This window comes from Myotis brandtii, unplaced genomic scaffold (genome assembly GCF_000412655.1).
Source record: "Myotis brandtii unplaced genomic scaffold, ASM41265v1 scaffold351, whole genome shotgun sequence".
Taxonomy (NCBI): domain Eukaryota; kingdom Metazoa; phylum Chordata; class Mammalia; order Chiroptera; family Vespertilionidae; genus Myotis; species Myotis brandtii.
The window spans coordinates 503,655-525,379 of NW_005363502.1; the positions used below are offsets into that span (position 1 = coordinate 503,655).

General features: G+C 42.3%; 1 protein-coding gene across 1 annotated transcript in view; it reads right to left on the reverse strand.

Moving 5' to 3' along the window:
- Positions 1–21,725, reverse strand: part of CLVS1 (clavesin 1) — a 136,120-nt gene that overhangs the window by 15,758 nt on the left and 98,637 nt on the right. Inside the window, exons 4-5 of the mRNA XM_005871638.2 lie at positions 8,190–8,300; positions 7,161–7,396 (exon numbers count right to left, since the gene is read on the reverse strand). Of these exons, the coding sequence (XP_005871700.1) occupies positions 7,161–7,396; positions 8,190–8,300 (347 nt within the window). The remainder of the gene's footprint in view (positions 1–7,160; positions 7,397–8,189; positions 8,301–21,725) is intronic.

A 21,725-nucleotide genomic window follows, 5' to 3' on the forward strand; every position in this document is an offset into this window, starting at 1 on the left:
AATAATATGGCAACAAATACATATCTATCAACAATCAAATCTAAAAATCAAAATAATTGAACAAGGAATCTAATGAACAAAATAAACTGGTGAATAAAACAATCAGGGGCACTGAAGCATGGAACAGACTGATGGTGAATCTCAGAGGGAAGGGGGGTGGGAAGAGATTATCTATGGACACAAGATAGCAGGATGGTGAAGTCCTGGGGTGGGGCGGGAACCCGTTGGAGGGGGGGCAATGAGGGAGGGGAAAGAGGATGCCTGTAATACTCTCAACAATAAAAATTTTTTTAAATAGTCATGGAGCAGGAGATTAATTACATGAAAGTATTCTTGATTTTACTGCGCAATTTACCAAAGAATTCCCTTAAGTAGAGTGGCCCTAGTGCACCTGAAGTGTGAGAGAATCCAAGGTCCTAACTAGTAGGTTGTGCCCAAATCCTTCATTGGAACCCGGGACATCAGAGGGAGGTCTAATAGATGCCTTATGGCCCAATCTATACCTGAAGCAGTCAACTAGCCTTGGACTCACTCCACATTCTCCGTGTATGTGTGTCTGCAAAGTTTTGAGGAATGGAACACACTGCTATATTTATTTTGATGTGGATTCAGGAGTTCTGATACAGTCAGAAGGAGTGAGAAAAATTACGTGTTTTCAACATGCAGGTATTTCTGGAAAGGTATTTTTTTCTGCCAATCAGAACTTAAAATAGCACAGCAAATGGCTGCAGGTGCTTGCACCTCCTGCTTTGGATAGAGTCATATTCCTATTTCATTAGAATTAGACAAGCACAAAGAGCTGTCAGTCCGTTTCAGAGCATTCTAATTGTTTCTCATGATTCTCCTCCCTTTGAATTGGTGGTGCACAGCTTCAGTGGAGTGGCTTTGGTAGAACTAGAATGTGATGTTTGAAAACAGGTAGAAAAACACCAGAAGCTGCCAACAGCTGAGACAATGAAGATGACCCATTCCATGGGAGTTGGAAAAGGATGGCTGGTGTTCTCCATGAAAACGTCCTTTCATGGGCCTATTTTTTTGAGTCAAATGACAGTACATTAATGGATCTTAATGCCTGTAATACTCTCATCAATAAAGATTTTTTTTAATAGTCATGGAGCAGGAGATTAATTACATGATGAAAGTATTCTTGATTTTACTGCGCAATTTACCAAAGAATTCCTTTAAGTAGAGTGGCCCTAGTGCACCTGAAGTGTGAGAGAATCCAAGGTCCTAACTAGTAGGTTGTGCCCAAATCCTTCATTGGAACCCGGGACATCAGAGGGAGGTCTAATAGATGCCTTATGGCCCAATCTATACCTGAAGCAGTCAACTAGCCTTGGACTCACTCCACATTCTCCGTGTATGTGTGTCTGCAAAGTTTTGAGGAATGGAACACACTGCTATATTTATTTTGATGTGGATTCAGGAGTTCTGATACAGTCAGAAGGAGTGAGAAAAATTACGTGTTTTCAACATGCAGGTATTTCTGGAAAGGTATTTTTTTCTGCCAATCAGAACTTAAAATAGCACAGCAAATGGCTGCAGGTGCTTGCACCTCCTACTTTGGATAGAGTCATATTCCTATTTCATTAGAATTAGACAAGCACAAAGAGCTGTCAGTCCGTTTCAGAGCATTCTAATTGTTTCTCATGATTCTCCTCCCTTTGAATTGGTGGTGCACAGCTTCAGTGGAGTGGCTTTGGTAGAACTAGAATGTGATGTTTGAAAACAGGTAGAAAAACACCAGAAGCTGCCAACAGCTGAGACAATGAAGATGACCCATTCCATGGGAGTTGGAAAAGGATGGCTGGTGTTCTCCATGAAAACGACCTTTCATGGGCCTATTTTTTTGAGTCAAATGACAGTACATTAATGGATCTTAATTATAACGTGTTAATGGATCTTCTTTGATATTACTAGATTAGCCTGAATATCAATTTTCTTCCTGAGGGTCTGTACCTTCCCTGCCCAGATGGGATTTAGGAACAGCACATCACAAGGACAGTGTGATGAGAAATTTGCTTTTAAACTGAGTGGTAAAGACTGGGTAGAATTGAGGCTGGCAGGAATGGGAATGGACTTCATCCAAGAAAGCTGAGCAAAGGCAATGCCCAAGAAGGTGCTCAATAAACCCTTGTGGAAGGAAGACAGGAAAGGAGGGAGGGAGGGAGGGAGGGAGGGAGAAGGATGGAGGGAGGGAGAAAGAAAGGGAGAGAGGGAGGGAGACACAAACAGCATGAGAACAGATGTGATATAGGAAAAAGAGAATTTGACCTGGAATAAAGAAAACAAATTTACAATATTTTGCCACCTACTAGTTGTGGGTAAATCATTTAACTTCTGTGTGCCCCAGCCACTTTATCTATAACATGGGGATAATAATCTATTTTATCTATTTAAAAAAAATTTTTTTTAATTCTCAAAACCTGAAAAGCTCAGTTTTCAAGAATCCTCAGAACAAGTCTAGGGAACACCTGTTTCCCCAGAATGGAATTGGCCAATGTAAGTCTTACTTTTTTTTTTTAATTTAATTTTTTTTGTATCTTGTTGTTGTTGTTTTGTTAATCCTCACCTGAGGATATTTTTCCATTGATTTTTAGAGAGAGTGGAAGGGAAGGGGAGAGACAGAGAGGGAAACATCGATATGAGAGAGACACATTGACAGGTTGCCTTCTGCACGCACCCCGACGAGGCCTGGGGATTAAGTCTGCAACCGGAAGCATGTGCTCTTGACCGGAATCAAACCGGGGACCCTTCAGTTTGCGGGACTATGCTCTAGCCACTGAGTCAAACCAGCTAGGGCTGTAAGTCTTACTTCTAACCAGGAATTCAAGGCCTTTCCTTTCAGGGGAACCAAGCCCAGTCATTGCCTGCTTCTCTGTTGGGGGCTCTGGACTTTTCATTGTTTAGTAGAAACTTCAATTGGGTAAGAAATCAAAACGAACACAATGGGAACCCTCGTGTACAACATTGGGGAAGAAAGCACTACTTATCGAGCTGTTCTTCTTGAGTGCTTTGTGGGTACTTATTCACGCCTCTGTCATTCCACTCTAACACTGGCCCCCTGGGGTTATATCCACCTAATAACTGAGGAAGCCAAGATGTGGCAGGGTGAAGTGACTTCCCCAAGGTCACAGAGCTAAAGAAATCAGTAGAAGAAAATGGCAAGAACCCACGCGAAGTAAAATTGGGGAATTAAGACAAATAGAGAGGAAGAGAACAGTGTAACCACTGCGCCCGAGTCACGAAGCATCGGCCAGCAGGCAGGGGTTAGGATGTGGTGACGTGTGATGGCACCTCAGAGGCCCTTCCGAGCAGCGGAGCAAAGTGAAGCAGGGCTCCCAGGCGGATCGCCGGCGTCACAGGAACAGGGGTTTCCAGGGAGATGTGGAAGCTCAACGCGCTTATTTGTGGCCTTGGCATAAAAACTCCAACACCACAATGTGGACACATTAAGCCCCAGTGCTATCTACAACAAGGGTTTGCCTAAATCTAAAAAGAAACCATAATTTTGAATGCAAGCAGCACCCTGTTTTTCAAGAACGAAACAGCCAAGAGTTTTTTAGCACGCACTGCGATCATTAAAGCGTATAAGAGAGAGTCATTGCTGGCTAGATGGTGAGCGGGCATACACAGCATTGTTAAGCCCCAATGCTATCTACAGGAGTTTGCCTAAATCGAAAAAGAAACCAGAATTCTGAATGCAAGCAGCACCCCGTTTTCAAGAAGAAAACAGCGAAGAGTTTTTTAGCACACACCCTGATAATTAAAGCGAATAAGAGAGATTCATTGCTGGCTAGATGGTGAGCGGGCATACACAGCATCAGCTTTATTGGAATCCAGCAAAATGTTTGTTTACCAACAGCAATCTGCTCACCAGGAAGAAATGTTCTTTGTTTTTTTCTGGCCTGGACTACACCTCCCTTCTCAAATGCTTGCATCTGACCCTGGTGCTGGGGCAAACAGGAGTCTTTCTCAGAACACACACAGTGAGTAATGGAACCGTTTGAACTTGAAACTGCACCCAAGCAGTTCACCCACATCAGTCCACTTCCCTCTAATTCAATCTCACTTCCGCTTTGCCAGGAGCTCCAAACACTTTATCTCAGAATCCGCCATGTCATTCTGTATAAAGAGAAGAGAAAACATGCCCTGCACACATTTTTTCCAGCCCCATTCATCTTCTCGGGGACCACGTTCATTGTGTAGAATTCCCTTCCACTCGAATGGTGCGTGATGTGCCCATAACAAGAGGGCCCCTTCATTTCTGCTGCTGAAGAGAAAGCTGTGTCTCAGCCAGATTCACAAGCAGCGATAAGGCTGAGTAGCTATTTTTCTTTGTTCTTTAAGAAATGTTAACCAATTCCTGCCCAACAACCTGCGTAAAACACCGGGCATTTTATGACTTACCCTAGAGGTCTTTGCTTCTAGAAGCAACATCTCGGGCATTAGCGGCTGAGTAGGAACGACACCCCAAAACTAAGAGGTTCCATTCTTTTTCCCTGAAAACCAGTCTCAGGACAATGAGGGGGCAGCTGAGACTGTGGGCCCTTTATTAAGAAAGGATGCATTTTGTAATTTTATTGAACAGAACATCCACACAGGACATCTGTTCCTGTGCCACACAGTCATACGGACCCTTTATGCCCTGACAACTTGGGAGACAAGGCCCTCCTGTTCCCACACTGTCACCCCTCGTGCTTTCTGTATGGCTTGTACTTCCTGATGATGCATGACTTCTGCCGGAAATGAGTAGTTACCCAGCAAATGCATACGTTTGCCCTGTAAAAGGAGGGTTTCAGGCGGAAAGATCACCAAGGTCATGGCCGATTCTATTGACAGCTGAAAACAGTTAAACTGACTTTTACTACCAGGCAGGGACCAAGATGGAGCAATGTGACTTAAAATTTCTTTCTGGCTCAGAAATCTGAACTTAGTCTAGGCTTTTCCCTATCTTCTCCATCCTCACCCCCAAAATCAGATGGCTCACCGTGTCTTTATGACACCTCATTCTTACATGTGGGATCCAGGAGGGAGACTGAGAGAACATAAGGATGAAAGCACTTGGTCAAAAGGACCAACAGAAATCCTACCAGGGTACATGTGGACCAGACCCCAAAGTGCTGGCCCCTCCAACCACTGACCACATACGGTGGAATCGGGTGGACCTGAGAATTGGGGCCAAGCTTTACTCGAGCCAGTGGAGATGCAGCTCGGGGTTTTTAGGCCTCTTTCTCTATAAATAATTCTCTGGATCGCTAAGTTTAATAAATAAGTAAGAGCAGGAATGATTACATATAGTCGGCCCAACTTTGTCCATGGTGAGGCTGCAACAAAAATTAACCTGACCTTCCTGGTAATTACAAGAATTGAATGTTTTGACTATATGAATGGTGTCATCATGTAGCTAAAAAAAGAAAAAGAAAAGGAAGAAAAAAACATGCACGCACCCTCTGCCCCAGCAACTTCCAGGTTCCAAGTCTACCCAGAGGGACTTTCCTATGAGAATGAGGAGGCATATCAAAGACATTCATTGAGCCTTGTTTGGAATAGAGAAAAAAAAAAAAAACAACTTCAAAAAAATCCCCACCACCCTTAAATGCCCATCAAAAGGCTAGTCTGATTTATCCATGTTCTGGAATACTATGCAGTATTGAAAACAGGAACTATGACTAAATTTACTAACATAGACATTACATAACAATATGTTATAGGGTAAAGTGTGTCCACCCAAAATTAGTATGTTGAAGTCGTAACCCCCAGGACCTCTGATTCTCTCTGTGTTTGGATAGAACCTTTAAACAGGTAGTTAAGGCTGAGTGAGGTGGGCCCTGATTCAATATGATAGGTGTCCATATAAGAAGAGGAAAGACACGGGGAGAACAGGGTCATCTATAAGCCAAGGAGAGAGGCCTCAGAAGACAACAACCCTGCCGACACCTTGATCTTGGACTTCTAGCCTCCAGAACTGTGAGAAAATAAATTTCCATTGTTTAAGACACCTAGTCTGTGGACTTTGTCGCAGCAGCCCTAGCAAACTCATACACTGTACTATCTAGAGAACTGAATGGAAGGGTCTCTACCCCAGCCTGATAACAGCGGTTACCTATGGGGAGGGATTGGGATTAAAGATAGTGGTTGAAGGGGAATTTAGCCTTATATATAAGGTTTTATGTTTTTGCAATGAGAAATCACTCATATGTTATTTGTATATCAATTTAAAAATACCTCTGCCATGGCACAGTATGCAGCGATGCAATGTACTTCACCACCTGGATGGAACAATCTCCGGAACTTGAGAACATGTGCACTGTCACCCCCCACCCCTGCACACCTGTCTGCCTCAGTCAAGTGTCCCATCCCTCTAGGGCAGCGGTTCTCAACCTGTGGGTCGCGACCCCTTTGGCGGTCGAACGACCCTTTCACAGGGGTCGGCTAAGACCATCCTGCATATCAGATATTTACATTACGATTCATAACAGTAGCAACATTACAGTTATGAAGTAGCAACGAAAATAATTTTATGGTTGGGTCACAACATGAACTGTATTTAAAGGGCCAGAAGGTTGAGAACCACTGCTCTAGGGCCTCCATGCCTCTGGGTGTCCCCTCTGCTTGGAGCCTCTTCCCCTCCCCCTTTTAAGCCTGGGCTGCTGATTTTCATCCTTCAGCGCTCAGCTGGAATGTCTTGCTCTGCAGGTTTTCTCCAGGCCCACTCTGTTCTTTTGATGTCTTCTTCACCTTTGTACTCCCAGTGACTAATCAGTGCCTTCCGCTAAGTAAATGCTCAATAAATGGTTCCAAATGCACGGATGACGAGGACATTCTCTAGCATCCTGCTTTCCCATCCACTGTGTCCCAAAGGTCCAACATTTCAGTCTGTGGCATTAGCTGACTCCTTAGAGACTAAGACTGTAATCATGCTGTGAGCGAGGTCCTAGCCTTTAGCAGTTTCTATAATACAAGGGGACAGCTATATTTCTGGGCCAGCCAAGTCCCATTTGCTTCCAATTCTGATGAAATCAGCTGAGCATGTATCACAATTTACTTTTTTTAAGTTCTGTGCCCGTAAAGGTCTTCAATTACTTAACCCGCAATAGACCCAAATCAAAAAATGCCTGTTGCCCTCGGACTGGAGGCTCTGATAAGCCAGGCCTTACCTCTTCATCGGCTTGGGGGAGCACTCCCTCTCCAGGTTGGAGGACGTGTGTTTCACGTGCATTGCATTGTAGGACGTGTGAGTGTAGTCATTTTCATCACTGTAGTCGGGGCCGAGTAATGTCCGGGCCCAAGTTCCCATGTCATAAGGAGGAAGGGTTCCTCCGAATTCAGAGGGCAAAAACTCCGGGTGTATGAGCTGGTGAAGGCTGTTTAAATTGTTCCCGTGCAGGAAAATCTGGAAAGAGAAAGTAATTAGCAATTAAAACCTCCAAAACGTCTGATGGAGTATTTCATCTAATACACAATCGAGCAGTGACAAATTGGATGCGCCGCCGCTGATCATGGTACTTAAGGAGGCATTCAATTCTGTGTCTAGAACTTTGTCTTCATGAAATGTTCATTTATTGCTCAGAAAAGGGGCTGCATTCACAGTCCTTAAAGAGGAAGTTCATGAACAAACTGGGTAGTATTTGGCCCTGGGCCCCAATTTACAGATACAGTGATCTCCTAATTATCCCTGCTGATGCGGAGTAGTGGTGCAGACCACCCCGCCCAGGCATGCTGCACGTGCACCTCCACATTGCTCTCTCCTCTCTCCTGGTGCATTCTCTGCCCTCTGCACCCCCCTGAGTACTCCCCATTACCCCCAGGCCTACACCAAGTGGTGGCTTCTTCCTAAATGTTGGCTATTAAAATATTCCATGAACAGGAAGCTGCTTGACCCCATACCTCCCACTAGCATTGGCAGCAAAATGGGCATCTGGTATTTGCATGCCTTCAAAATTCCCTTTGGTTTGTCACTGGGACTCTGAAAATAACCCAGTTCTTCTAAATTATTGATTGAATCCAGGCCATTTGCAAACTCCAGCTGCAGCTCAAATGCTCAGGGACTGCAGAAACGCAGCAAAACCACAGAGAAAAATAAGAAGGGGAGAGAGAGAGCGATTGAGAGGAGGGCCACTATAATTGTCCCCCCCCTCCACTACACATCCCCCACATTCCCGGCATTGGGCACTTCTTGTCATTACCCGCTTCCTGGTCTTGTCTTTAAGGAATGGCTTGATGAGCGTGTACAGGGCATGAATGTACCAGGGCTGGTTGACGAAATGGACTCCTCCGAAGCGGGCAGGAAAGCTGTCCTGGGGCGGAAAGAGAGAAACACACTCAGTGAGCACGCATTCCAGGTTAGCCTGGGCCAGCAGGGCCACAACCGGAGGACAACCTTGTCTTCTCTCAAAGCTCTCGCTAATGGTGGGAAAGACAGAAAATACACCCTTCCTATCTGCCGAGGTGTCCTCTGTTCCCCTTGCCCTGACTCCCCAACCTCTTTGACTCCACAACTTAAATATCGTGCGTGGGTGCCAGGCCTGCCTTTCCCAAGTCACAATTATGTGTCCACCCACATAGCAGGAGTGTGTGCAGCTGGTTAGGAGAGAATCAGAATTCTCTGTGGCCTTAAGGAACCAGGGTTTCAGTTCCCAGGAGCCCTGAGCACAGATCTCCCTCCTCACCCGAATTCTCTGCTTACCTGTTCCAGCCCCACCCCCCCATCACCATGACAATGGCTGTACTTTGTGGGTGAGTGAGGCTCCTTAGAAAGGGGTTGGAAAAGAATTTCAAAGGATCTCTGGATCCATGGACACCAAGGGTACCAGCACCTTTTTCACAGATTACAGAATCAGGTCCTCACTTCAGCCTGGGACCCACACACTAGATCCCAGAGAAAAGATACTTATTGATGGATGGGCTAGTGAATTCTCCTAGTGGAGCTCCTCTTTTTCTGCAGATCAATGCATTTTGTAAGTATCCGGAGATACTGAGAGCGTTTTTAAAATGGTTCCAGTTTTGGAATCCAGATCAGGGCACAAGCGTGTGTTTTAGAGGCCAAGAAGCTGCTGTCAGTGCTGATTAGATTCACAGGATAAGGCGCCTTGATCACAAAGTCTGAGCCAGTCCCACAGCCCCTGAGGTCCCACTGAAGGGCTTCCCCAGATCGCATGGCGTTCATCTTGGTTAATGGAATTTAAAAAGGAGGAGCATCTAATGCAATTTGAATTGCCAAGTGTGCTGGCAATCAATTTCAGTGCAACAAATATCTTTGCAAAGGTTAGCGAGATGAGATGAAAGCAGAAGGGGCCTGGCTGTCTGAGCTAAGAGTTCAGGTAGCTAGCTGCTTCCTGCAGGTGTCTGAAATGCCTTGCCTGGGTCATTTTTAGTAACATGGAAAGAGGGTTATTAACTTTTTTTTCCAGAACACTCTGAGTCTACAGGCTCTCTCAGCATCTTTCACACCAAGACTTAGTTTCCAATAAATACATGCAACTGTGCTTAGGGTTGACATTTGAAAAACTTAAAAGTATTTTTGCCTCTATGTAGACATTTTACATAGAACAAAGAAATTAAATATTTTGAAGGTTACACTAGACAAATTTAAGTAAAGGTCTTTTATTTTGCAATGTATTTATTTTTGTTCTGTTTCTTTTATTTTAAAAAACTCAATGAAACCACCAAGTAAGGGTAGAGAGATCATTTATACTAATTTGGACATTTGTCATAATCTCTCATTATTCCAAATCTGAATTCAGAAGTAGAAAAGTTCTTAATAAGGTAGTCTTTTCCCTTTTAGGAACAGTTTGGGATCTAAAAATTCTTTGCTTCCAAAAAAAAAGGCCATCTCCCCAAGTTTTTCCTTGGCAGTAAGTGCTAAGCACTAATCTTACTCTTTTTGGTCCTTTGCAACATGTTATTCAGAAATACAATCCATTATCCCACACATTAAACATGGGTTCTGAGGGGCTGTAGAATGAGAGGAAAGGGTTTAGCTAAAAAACCAGGGCTTTACTGTGTTTTTCTTTTAAATAAGAATTTTATTTCTGCTGAGAGTCTGTTATATTACACATTTCTAGGTTAGTAAAGTGGAAGAAAACTCTATAAGTAATACTTCAGAGGCAAAAGGTAAAATCTCCAAGAACATATTAATCTTTTAAAAATATCTAGAGAGCCTTAGCTTTAGTCTATGGAACCTCCATCATCAAAGCCATCAGAACTGTCTTCTATTTGTGTTGGAGGAAGGAGGTTAAAAGACAAAACACAGGCCTGAGACCCTGTCAGTTCTCTCCAGGGTGGCTCTGGCTTCGAGTCTGCCAGCTTGAAGGCCCAGTGCGTTTTTACTGATCTCCTTCAGCCAGTGACCATGTGCAGATAAATTCACATAAAATCGTATGCCTCAGACTTCTGGGTTTAGGCCAGAGGAGAAACGGGATGACTTTTCTTCAAGTCCCATCTATAAAATGCAAATGAAGGGCCTCCTGTGCAATAAAGGCAATGTGCAAATATTCTGGGTATTCTCACATGAGCCTGACCATATTATTAATAATGATGTGTGTGTGTGTGTGTGTGTGTGTGTGTGTGTGTGTGTGATGCAAAGAGAAAGGTGAAGGAGGGAAAATTAGCAGACACATCCCTCTTCTGGGCAATGCCCATCAGTGTTAGTCATGTAGCCTGATCATGTTAGCAAACTGCAGGTAAAGGGGAAGTTGTCTGCCACACAAATGTCCCCCAGGTCCCTAAGAGGGCCCACCACCCTAGGGGAGGTGCAGTTCTTAGGAGCTGGAGCAGATCTAGCTCAAGCCTTAAAAGGAGATATATGTAATACTTTCAATAATAAAGATTTTTTTTAAAAGGTGGTAATCCTTGATTCAATGACAGTGTAACACTTTGTTGGTTTTTGTTCTTAGCAACTGTGTGTCTTATCATGCTTAATTAAAACAAATTCCAGGTGCTTTTACAAATCCCAGGTGACCCATCATATCAACAGGTTAAAGAGGAAACACACATGATCATCAATTGTTGCAGAAAAGGCATTTGATAAAATTCAACACCCATTCCTGATAAAAACAAACAAATAGGAAAAATAGGTCTCTATTTGCAGATAACATGATTACCAACATAGAAAATCCCAAAGAATCTATTTAAAATAAGCAAACAAAAACCCTCCTATAACTAAATAGTTCATCAACATTGCAGGATAAAAGAGAAACATACAGAAAATCAATCATTATTATATATTAACAATAAACATAAGACATCAAAATTAAAATATATCACCATTTAAAATTGCTCAAAAAACTTAAATATTTAAGCATCAATCTAACAAGACATATGCAGGATTTGTATGCTGAAAACTACACAATGCTGAAGAAAGAAATCAAAGGAGATTTCAATAAATGGAGAGGCATATTATATTGTAACTCAGAAGACGACGTACTAAATATGCCAATTCCCCTCAAATTGATAGACAGGTTTAATGCAGTACCTAGCAAAAGCTAATTAAGATTTTTTTGTAGACATCGATAGGATTCTTTTAAAATTTATATGGAAAACATAGATCCTAGAATAGTTAACACATTTGAAAAGAAGAATAAAGTGGAAGGAATCATTCCATCCAATTTGAAGACTCTTTATACAGCTACAGTAATCAAGACTGTGTGGCATTGGAGGAGAGAAAGATGCATAGGTCAATGAAGCAGAATAGAGAATTGAGAAATAGATCCACACAAATATACCCAACTGGCTTTTTAATAAGGTGGAAAGCATTTCGATGGAGGGGAGAAAGCTTTTCAACAAATAGTGGTGAGACAATTGCTCTTCCACAGGTCAAAAGATGAGCCTGACAACCACACACCTCATGCGAAGTTAACTCCAAATGGATCATGAACTTTAATGTAAAACATGAAATTATAAACATCTTAGAAAAAAATATAGGAGACCACCTTTAGGAAGTCAGACTAAGCCAAGAGATTTTAGATGTCTCCAAGAGCATAATCTAGGAAATAAAAAAGTAATAAATTAGATGTTGTCAAAATTAAAAACTTTTACCCTGTGAAAGAGTGGAAATGAGAAACTATGTCCTGGGTGAAAATATAGCAGACTTTTTCACAACAGCCCAAATTGGAATTAACCTACATATCTTCAATGAGCGAATGGGTAACCAATTGGTACAGTTATACCATGGAATACCACTCACCACTTAAAAGGAACATTTACTGACATAGAAAACAATCTGAATGAACCTCTGGAGAATTTGGCTAAGTGGAAAAATCCAACCCTAAAAGTCTATATGTCTGATTCCATTTACCAGATGACATTCTTGAAATGACAAAATGATAGAAACTACATATTAGTGTTTGCTTAGGATTAAGGAGTGGGTGTGGCTACAAAAGGGTAACATGGGTGATCCTAGTGGTGATTAAAATGCTCTGTGTCAATATCAATATACTGGTTGTGATATTGTTCTCTAGATTTTCAAGGTGTTACCAGTGGGGGAAACCAACTAAAAGGTCTACGGGATCTCGCTGCATTATCTCTTAAACTGCATGTGAATCTACCATTATCTTAAAATAAAAATTTAAAAGTATGATTATTGTGACTATTTCAAAACTCTCCATTAATGGGAGCAGCCATTTTTAAAAGTAGAGTAGAAGCATTTCTAAGGATGATCTTTTCTGTCTTACTTGGAATGTTAAACAAAAAAATGCCAAGGTAAATTATAGGCGCAAGATACACTACAGGGCGTCCTAAGTGGCTCTTCTTTATTTTCTTCGGGAGTCCCGGGCACCACTAAGGGGCTCTTGCAATCCATTAGAAATGTGTTTCATTATTGAATGTGCACTCTGTTCACACTTCATTTTCGCACGGCACTTTTTAAGCATCCCTCAGCTGCCTTTTCTTGTGTTCGACCAGGATTTAGGAGCAGCATGATAGAGGCAAAACTATTTCCTATCTTTCTTTTACAATCAGATACAGATGTTTCTAGGGGCAGTTGGCGGAGTTTCCTGCTGGGTAATGTGGTCTTTTCTGAGATGTGTAATGCCTGCAGGCTAACACCCTTCACACCACAGTTCAAAACATACCTGACCTCAACATTGCATTGCCCTGTGAAGCCCGGGGGAGCCTGGCTGCCCTGACTCACTCTCTTCCTTTCTCACCTTTCTGCTCTTCCCTGGAAACTAGAACAGGACAATTCAGACACACAAATACTGCAAACTCTCCCCACCCATTAAGATGCCTTTGAAAGCCAAATGCAAAGATGAAAACAGAGAGAACAAGCACCTGAGCTGTTTACAGAGCTTCTGCCTCCCTCCTGTTAGTAGCTGCATATCTCCCAGGGCCCTGACTGAAAGCATCTGTTCATTCATGTAACTGTATGCATGGAGGTCTGCAGGCGGCATAAAGACCCAAGCATGAAGTTTGGTTTTATCTGTTCAGTTCATGCATGTCTTACTAATGACTCCTATTTCCTACATCAAAGCAGACAGATACAAGCATTTCCAGCAGCATAAATGGGTGCCGCTGATGCAAGAGAACCTTCCAAAAATGCTATATTTCATGGTGATGGGTTTCTATTGTCGCATGTGGCAGTCATTAGTATGAAAATCACACATCCACCTATTTGCAACCAAGTGGAGCGCTCACACAATCCAGTTCCACTCCAAATGCTTCACATGTATCGGTAGTAAGCGTGAGAGAGAGACAGAATGTGCTTAGTAGGAAGGCAGTTGGGCAAAGGCTCTACCTGATTATGGGGCTATTGATTTTCTTCAGATATAGGCTCCTGAAAGGTACTGTTGACTTCTGCGAAGCTGTACCAACCCAGTGTTCTCTTGAGATGAGGAAGGACTTGGATTTTTATGCAGGATCAGATCAGCGTGTGCCAGAAGACAACGTTTTATCTGCAGATCCGAGAACAGTTACAGCCTTTTGGCAATTCTAACCACAGTAAGTGAAACGGGCAGCCAAGCTCAGAAGCTTCCCTGGCTGCAGCCCAAACAATGCTCCTTGATGATCTCTTCCATGTTCAGTTCTGTTCAACGGATCAACAAGCAGCTATTGAGCTCCTTTTCTGAGGGAAATGCGGGGGTACGGGGCTACATGAGGTGTGTTCCTTGCCTTTGACCAATGCATGGTCCAGCGGCAGCAAGGAAAGTGACAATGCTTTGTTTGAGAAAAGGATGCAGATTTCAGAGTTCAGGTTCTGTGGTTCATGGTAGCTCCTCAGAGCAGAGTTCATAAATCTATGTTTGAGAGTTTTCAAGAGTTTATTTGCCACTAGGAGCACCTACATTTTGCTTAGCCGCACCGCACTATTTTCTAGGAATAAGCTTACAGGTGATTTCTATCTTTTTTTTTTTTTGAGAGAGAGAGAGATGAGAGAGAGAGAGAGAGAGAGAGAGAGAGAGAGAGAGAGAGACATGGATCCATTGCCTCCCACACATGCCCCAACGAAACCTGACCTAGTATGTGCCCTGACTGGGAACTGAACCCGCCACCTGAGACGATGCTCTAACAAACTGAACTACACCAGCCAGGGCAGTAGTCTCTATTTTTAAAAATAAAAACATAAGAAGGAAGGAATGAAAGAAGGAGGGAAATAAATAAAAAATTGTCTCATGTTGTACCTCTGTCAAATTTCTGACAAGACAACAGAAAATGTGACTATAAATGTAAAGAATATATTGATTACATTCGTGTCTGCCTCATACCTGGTAAGGAAGCCTTTAGTAACAGGAAAAACAAGATAATCTCATTTGCTTTTTTTACTTCCTATGGTAGAGCTCCAGACAGCAGAACTCCAGTCTTCCTCGGCTCTGGCAATCTTATTGCCCTCAGGCAAGATGAGCCAGGAGGTGGCCATATTCAGGAGGTGACTGCTGCTGGGAGGACAGAGGGGTGGAAGGCAAAGCCGCAGCCTGGTCACTCTGAGTCGCTGAGCTGAGCTCCAGCAATGAGAACTGTATCTGCCATAAAAATCACTCCCAGCTCCCTAACCACAGTGACCTGAAAAAAATGGTTTCTATTTGACTATTAAATAGCAAATGCATTGTAGTGAGTATATAATACTTCATCTTCAATTTTCCCGCAGGGCCCTTAAGTGGTAAATAAGTGATTGTTGTTCATTAATTACAAGCCAATTCGTAGAGAAACCCAGAGTGCCTGAATCACTGATTTGCACAGAAAATCAATGCCAGAAGATACAACATGCTTCACATGATTCAACCTGCCTCTTCGTGCTGAAATTCACAAAATCATGGTGTCTCCTAGAGAAAGAAGCATGGTGCAGGGAATACAGGAGTAAAAAAATTGGCAAAGGTTAAGCTTTTAACCACATACATATCTTTGGTCTGTAACTAAATACGGAAAAAGCAACTGTAATAAATAATATATATATGGTAATTTAATACCTAAGAATTGGGCACTTATTATCTACCAGAAACATTTATATATGTTGTCTTATTTAGCATGACAACAATATTATGTAGGTACTAGAGGCCCAGTGCACAAAATTCATGCATGGGGGGCAGGGGAGGGGGGCGGTCCCCTCAGCCCAGCCTGTACCCTCTCCAATCTGGGACCCCTTGGGGGATGTCCAACTGCCGGTTTAGGCTCAATCCCTCACTAACTTCAGTTGGCTGAAGGGTGGCTAGTCAGGCATTTTTGCAATATCTCGGCACTTTCACATTGGCAGAGCATTCGATGATGTCAAAGGATCCTGAGCAGCTGAATAACATGAAGGCTGAGAAATGTCCCTTGAATGTGGGGCAAAGTGAAGGTCCCTGCCTTTAAGGAGGTTACCTTCTAGTTGGAAGAGATAATAACCAAAGTAAAAACAACAACAAAAAACAGCTAGATAAGGATGCTACATTAGAACTAAACTAAGAAGAAGGCTAAGGAATGTTGAGGAAGGAACTTGAATTTTAAAAACTTGGTCAGGGCCCTGGCCGGTTTGGCTCAGTGGATAGAGCAGTGGCCTGCAGACTGAAGGGTGCCGGGTTTGATTCCGTACAAGGGCACATGCCCGGGTTGCGGCTTGATCCCCAGTAGGGCGTGTGCAGGAGGCAGCCAATCAATGATTCTCTCTTTCTCCCTCTTCCTCTCTGAAATCAGTAAAAATATATTTTAAAAAATAAAAAGTAAAAACTTGGGCGGGGAAGGACTCACTGAGAAAGTGACCTCTGAGTAAAGACTGGAGGTGATGTGGGAAGCCAGCCACATGGCTGCTGGGGCTGGCGTTTCAGGCAAAGGGAACAGCTGCAGACATCCAGCAGCCGGAGCATCCCCGCTACATCGGAAGGAAGGGATGGACTAAACTAGCATTTCCCAAAGTAAGTGCAGCAGAATATTCATTCTGAAGGCTCTCCCCATGCCAAGTCCCTTCGGAGGTAAAGCGACACATTTCTCTATTTAGTGATAGTCTTTGGAAAAGCTCCCTAGCAAAGAAACCCATTGAACTCTGTTTGATCTGTGGTTTCCCACATGATTTAAACCATAGGACATCTTTGGAAGGTTATCAATTAACCAAAACCAACATTCAAAGAAATACACAAGAGGAAATTTGGACTTACTTGCCTGTCTGTGTAGGTCAGAAAACAATGTATTTCAGAGAACAGATCTATCAGACTTGAGTTTACAATGTGACAGTTTAAATATTTTCAGATGCTGTTTAAAATAAAACTATTATGAAAGTCATATAGTTATAGGGGGCCTGCATGCTATTTCAAAAAATCATTCTATGTGTTTTTAAGAACTACATGTTAGTCATTTAAAAACCTATATTACCCAGCTTGCCCATGGTTTTTAAGTTTTTAGAAAGAGGGAAGCCCACAGATGTTCTGCTCAAGCCCGAAGGAACAGGGAACTGAATGTCCTCCTGAGCAATCAGCCTATTTTCCACTCCACTCCTTTCTTCTCCTGTCCCGGGAAACAGTAGCACCATCCATTAGAGGTGGAATGACACCTGCATTTGAGATCAGCACAGAGCACAATCTTCCTTTTAAATGGGAACATGCTGAACACTGATTTGGTGTCCTCTTGAGGCAGGACTCCTGCACTAGCAGAGCCCACAGAGATGACTGGCAGGTCACTGTGACCTGGGACCCAGGAGAGGAGCCGGGCTAAACAAAACCCCTTATTGAATCCAAGAGTCATTTTACAGACAGAGAACCCTGCTTTTTACTGCCTAACTATAAGTTTGTTGCTTTGCTGGGTGGAAAAAAAATCCATGCCTTGTACGTGGAGGGCAAATAAGTGCCCTTGGGGGGCAGGGGGAGAATTTATTTTCCCTTCTTTTTTGAAAAAACTGTCTCCGACACCTCTTCTTCTTGCTCACCAGTCTTCCATGCAGCACGGGGCCCATATTGTCTTGTAAACACTCCACTATCCAGAGAAAATTCTTGCTAAATCACACCAAACTGCCCCAGCGGTGCCATGAACTTTACCATTTGATGTAAGCCTTCCCGGAGATCTGATGCATTCCCATACTTATGATTCATAAAGTCATCTGCAAAAGGGTTTTGACAGGTATGTGGACTCGACAACAGCCTTTCTGCACTGACTCAGGTATCGCATTGGCCTGGGAGCTGAAGGCACAGTCAGCTCCTTCATAAACATGGACCATTATCAATATGTGAGCAAGGTTTTCATGCAGAGAGCAGCTTCCCTTGGTAATTTAAAAAACATGGTAGAAATGAGCCCAGAGAAAAATCACAGCTCACCAAGTAAGACTTGTGAAATCTTGTTTGTGCTTTTAACTCAGCTATGAGAATCCTGGGGATTTAAGGGCCCAAGGGAGAGAAGATTATTAATAAAATTAGATATTTTCTATTAGAGAAAATTTATCACCACCATTGTAATATACCTTGGGGAAGGTGGCTTTCTTGTGTTTTAGTAGTAACATAAATTCTTGTAAGTATTTTATATTCGCAAAAGCACCATGTTTATTGAACACCACAGCATTAAGGTATTCTATTCAGATTAGAGGCTTTCAGAATTAGCTGGCATCTTCAAGAAAATGCTAGATAATGGTCCCATAAACACACTCAACCACATGGATATCTGCAGGGTAACATCATCAGGGGGTCTCTCCATCAGCTCCAAGGGGAAGACTGTGTCTCTTTATGTCAGCATAATGGAAATCTGCTGTCCTAGCCACATGCCCTCCATGGAGTTCATACTAAAGAAATGAGAAACTCGCTCCTTGAGGGAGAAAATTCTCAAAAGGTATATGACATTCCAGGGGTCTCATTCAGCATGTTATAATGTTATCCTGCCACCCTACTTCATTTTATGTTCCCATTCTATCCACAGGGTAAGTGTCCTGGTAGAAGGGAGTGAACAGGTGAGCCCAGAGAAGAAGTGCTGCTTTCAAACACCTAGCACAGAGCCAGGCACATAGTAGGTGCTCAAACACAAGGCTAGTACAGTAATAGTGGGCGCTGGGGTTGGAGACCATAATCAGGGACACTGTACCACCAGCTGACAGGGGCCAAACCCTCCACTGAACACTCATAAAATGGAGTGAGTGGGAAAGGTGGTTCAACCTATAGCTTTCTACCTGACCCCTAAACCGATTCCATTAATCATCATATATTAATGGCAGGAGGACACACTACCATGTGACAGGACTGGGGTGGGATAGGGGTACGCTGTTGGCTGGTCTCAAGGCAACCTCACTCTATTTGAGAAGATACAATTAGTAAATAATATAAGTCCATATACAGTGAAGCACAACATCCTGAGCTATAAGTGGCATGTATTGAGGGGACTGTCAGGTAAGCTTTTCCTGAATCAAAGAATCTATGCAATAGCCTGGCTGGTGTGGCTCGGTGGTTTGAGTGTCAACCAATGAACCAAGGGCCAAGGGAGAGAAGATTATTACTAATAAAATTAGATATTTTCTATTAGAGAAAATTTATCACCACCATTGTAATATACCTTGGGGAAGGTGGCTTTCTTGTGTTTTAGTAGTAAATCTTAAATATACTACACAATTGAAGGTCACAGTTCGATTCCTGGGTTGTGGGCTCAATCTCCAGTAGGGTGTGTGCAAGAGGCAGCCAATTGATGATTTTCTCTCATCACTGATGTTTCCATCTCTCTCTCTCTCTCTCCCTTTCTTTCTGAAATCAATAAAAATATATATTTTTAAAAATCTATGCAACATATATAAATGTCCAAAAGAATGTTTGGACTATAAACCCCCTGGTAGAAGAGGGTGTGTGTCAGAATGATGGATTGGTATTCATGGACTGCATGCTGGTTGGGTGTCTCCTGAAATAAAGCAGAACAGAGGTAGAACGTGATATAGAATCAAGACAAACATTTTACTTTTACATCCCATGGCCTCCTGATTGAAGCCAGGTTCTAACTCTAAATAAACTTGCAAAAATGTATTCACAGCTCCATAGGGTCAGAGATAGGAACTGACGATATTTTAGCAGCCTAAAAGTCTAACTTCATACAAAATGGTGCTGCAGCTCATCTAACAGCAGGCAAGCACAGAAATGAGATCCAGTCGGTATACCCTGAGCTTACTTCAAAAAGTCACCACATCTAACATGCAGAACTATCTCCTCTCTTTCATCCTAATATCCCACACATTATTCAATAAATACTTGTAGAGCAAATGAAATAGAGAATAGCATGAGAGCAATAAACCACCACGCCAAAAAGTCCATTGCCTATTCTATTGCACCAACTATACTGGTAAACTCAGCCTTTGAGATGATTTTTGTAATTGAAAGGTAACTTCATGGGGCTGGGGAGCAGAAGGGCCAGTGAGTGACTACTAATGGATACAGAGTTTCTATCTGGGGTGAAGAAAATGTTCTGAAATCAGATAGTGGTAATGGGTCTGTGATTATACTACAACCTACTGAACTGTGCACTTTAAAAGGATGAATTTTGTGGTATAGGAATTATATTTCAATAAAACTGTTATTTTTATAAAAATCACAGTTGAGATTTTTATAAAAATCTTGATGAGATATATCGCAACTCAAGAATGCAAACATAGTTTATTGTGTATAGTATAATAAATTAGTTTTATTCTTGAAAATAAGGGGACTTACATTACAAGCCAATGAAAAGTGTGACCTCAGATAGAGAAAAATTATTCCGTTGAAGTATGAAAGCGCTTTAAACAGAAGATCCTCAGGCAAATGAGCCTGGGCTCATTAATTTAGGGCTAAAACTACTTTGTGTATCAGAGAATTGGTAGGTGGGCTATTGGGTCATTTTTCCAACTAACGTTTATTCAGAAATCTGAGTCACAGTATTTTTCTAGAATCTTGAAAAGCTAGGTCTCATCACTGGCTAAGTCACTGAGCCCTAAAAAGTTTTCGAATTCTCTAAGACCAGTTGAATATACTACGTACTGAGCCATATAGATTCATCCCCAACTGCAGCAAGACTCTGGGACTCTCAGATTAAAATTTGGGAGAGCGAGTTACACAGCTATAACAAATTGGGTTCATCTTGACCACAAATCCTGTAGCTTCTGTGAATAGAAAAATGGGAGTTCTTTCCTGGATACTGTGGCTTTTCTTAACATTTATGTCCCAGAACTACAATCAGTTCTCTGTCTGTCTGGCATCCACTTTGAGCTTCAACAGACCACAGCTGCTAAGCAGTCAATGCCTATCACCCTGAACTGTCCAGTATGGGCGCCTCTAGGTTATCAACCATTTGAAATGCCTCTTTTCCAAATTGGGATGTGCTGTCAGGATAAAATACCAAATTTTGAAGACTTTGTACCAAAAAAAAAAATCTAAAATACCTCTTTAATCTTTGTAAAACCTATATTGCATGTTGAAATGGCAATATTTTGTATATACTGGGTGAAATAAAATCTATTATCCCCTCCCAAATGTAGCTATCCCTTCCCTGAGGATTAACATCAAGGAACTCAGTCAAAGAGAGCACAGCCAGTGAAGGAGACCAAGAATGAAATCAAAAGAGGAAAAGAGAGAGACGTGGTAAGACTCTGCTCTCTGCTCGCTAGCTTTTGATAACTGCTCTCACAGTTGGGGAGAAGAATGAGAATCAGGCTTGAGATGTTAATCTTAAAGCCAGCTTAAGCCTTCAGTCGTCCTGAATACAGGCGCAACTGGGAGTTGAGTCAGATGTATAGGGAGGATATAAATAGTCATTTTCAAACTACGGTTGACTTACACCACACCGTTTGAACTGTACGTGGATTTTTTCAATAAATACTATAGTAATTGTATTTTTTCTTTCTTATGATTTTTAAAAATAGCATGTTCTTTCCTCCAGCTTACCTTATTGTAAAAATACAGTCTATAGCCCTTGCCAGTGTTGCTCAGTGGTTACAGGGTTGACCCGCACACTGTAGGGTCTCAGGTTCGATTCCCAGTCAAGTGCAGGTACCTGAATTGTAGGTTTGATCCCTGTCCCTCTGTGGGAGTGCATGCGGGAGGCAACCAATAGATGTGAGACACATTGATGTTTCTCTCTCTCTCTCTCCCTTCCTCCTTTCCACTCTCTCTCTAAAAAAAAAAAAAGGAAAAAAATATCCTCAGGTATGGATTAACAACAAAAATAAGATAAAAATACAGTATATGTATTAGATATGTATGTATACTGGTATACATATCTAATCTAATAAAACAGAAACATGCAAATTGACCATAACTTTGCTATGCCCCAAGCCACGCCCACCAGCCAATCAGAGCGACTATATGAAAATTAACCCAACCAAGATGGCGGCC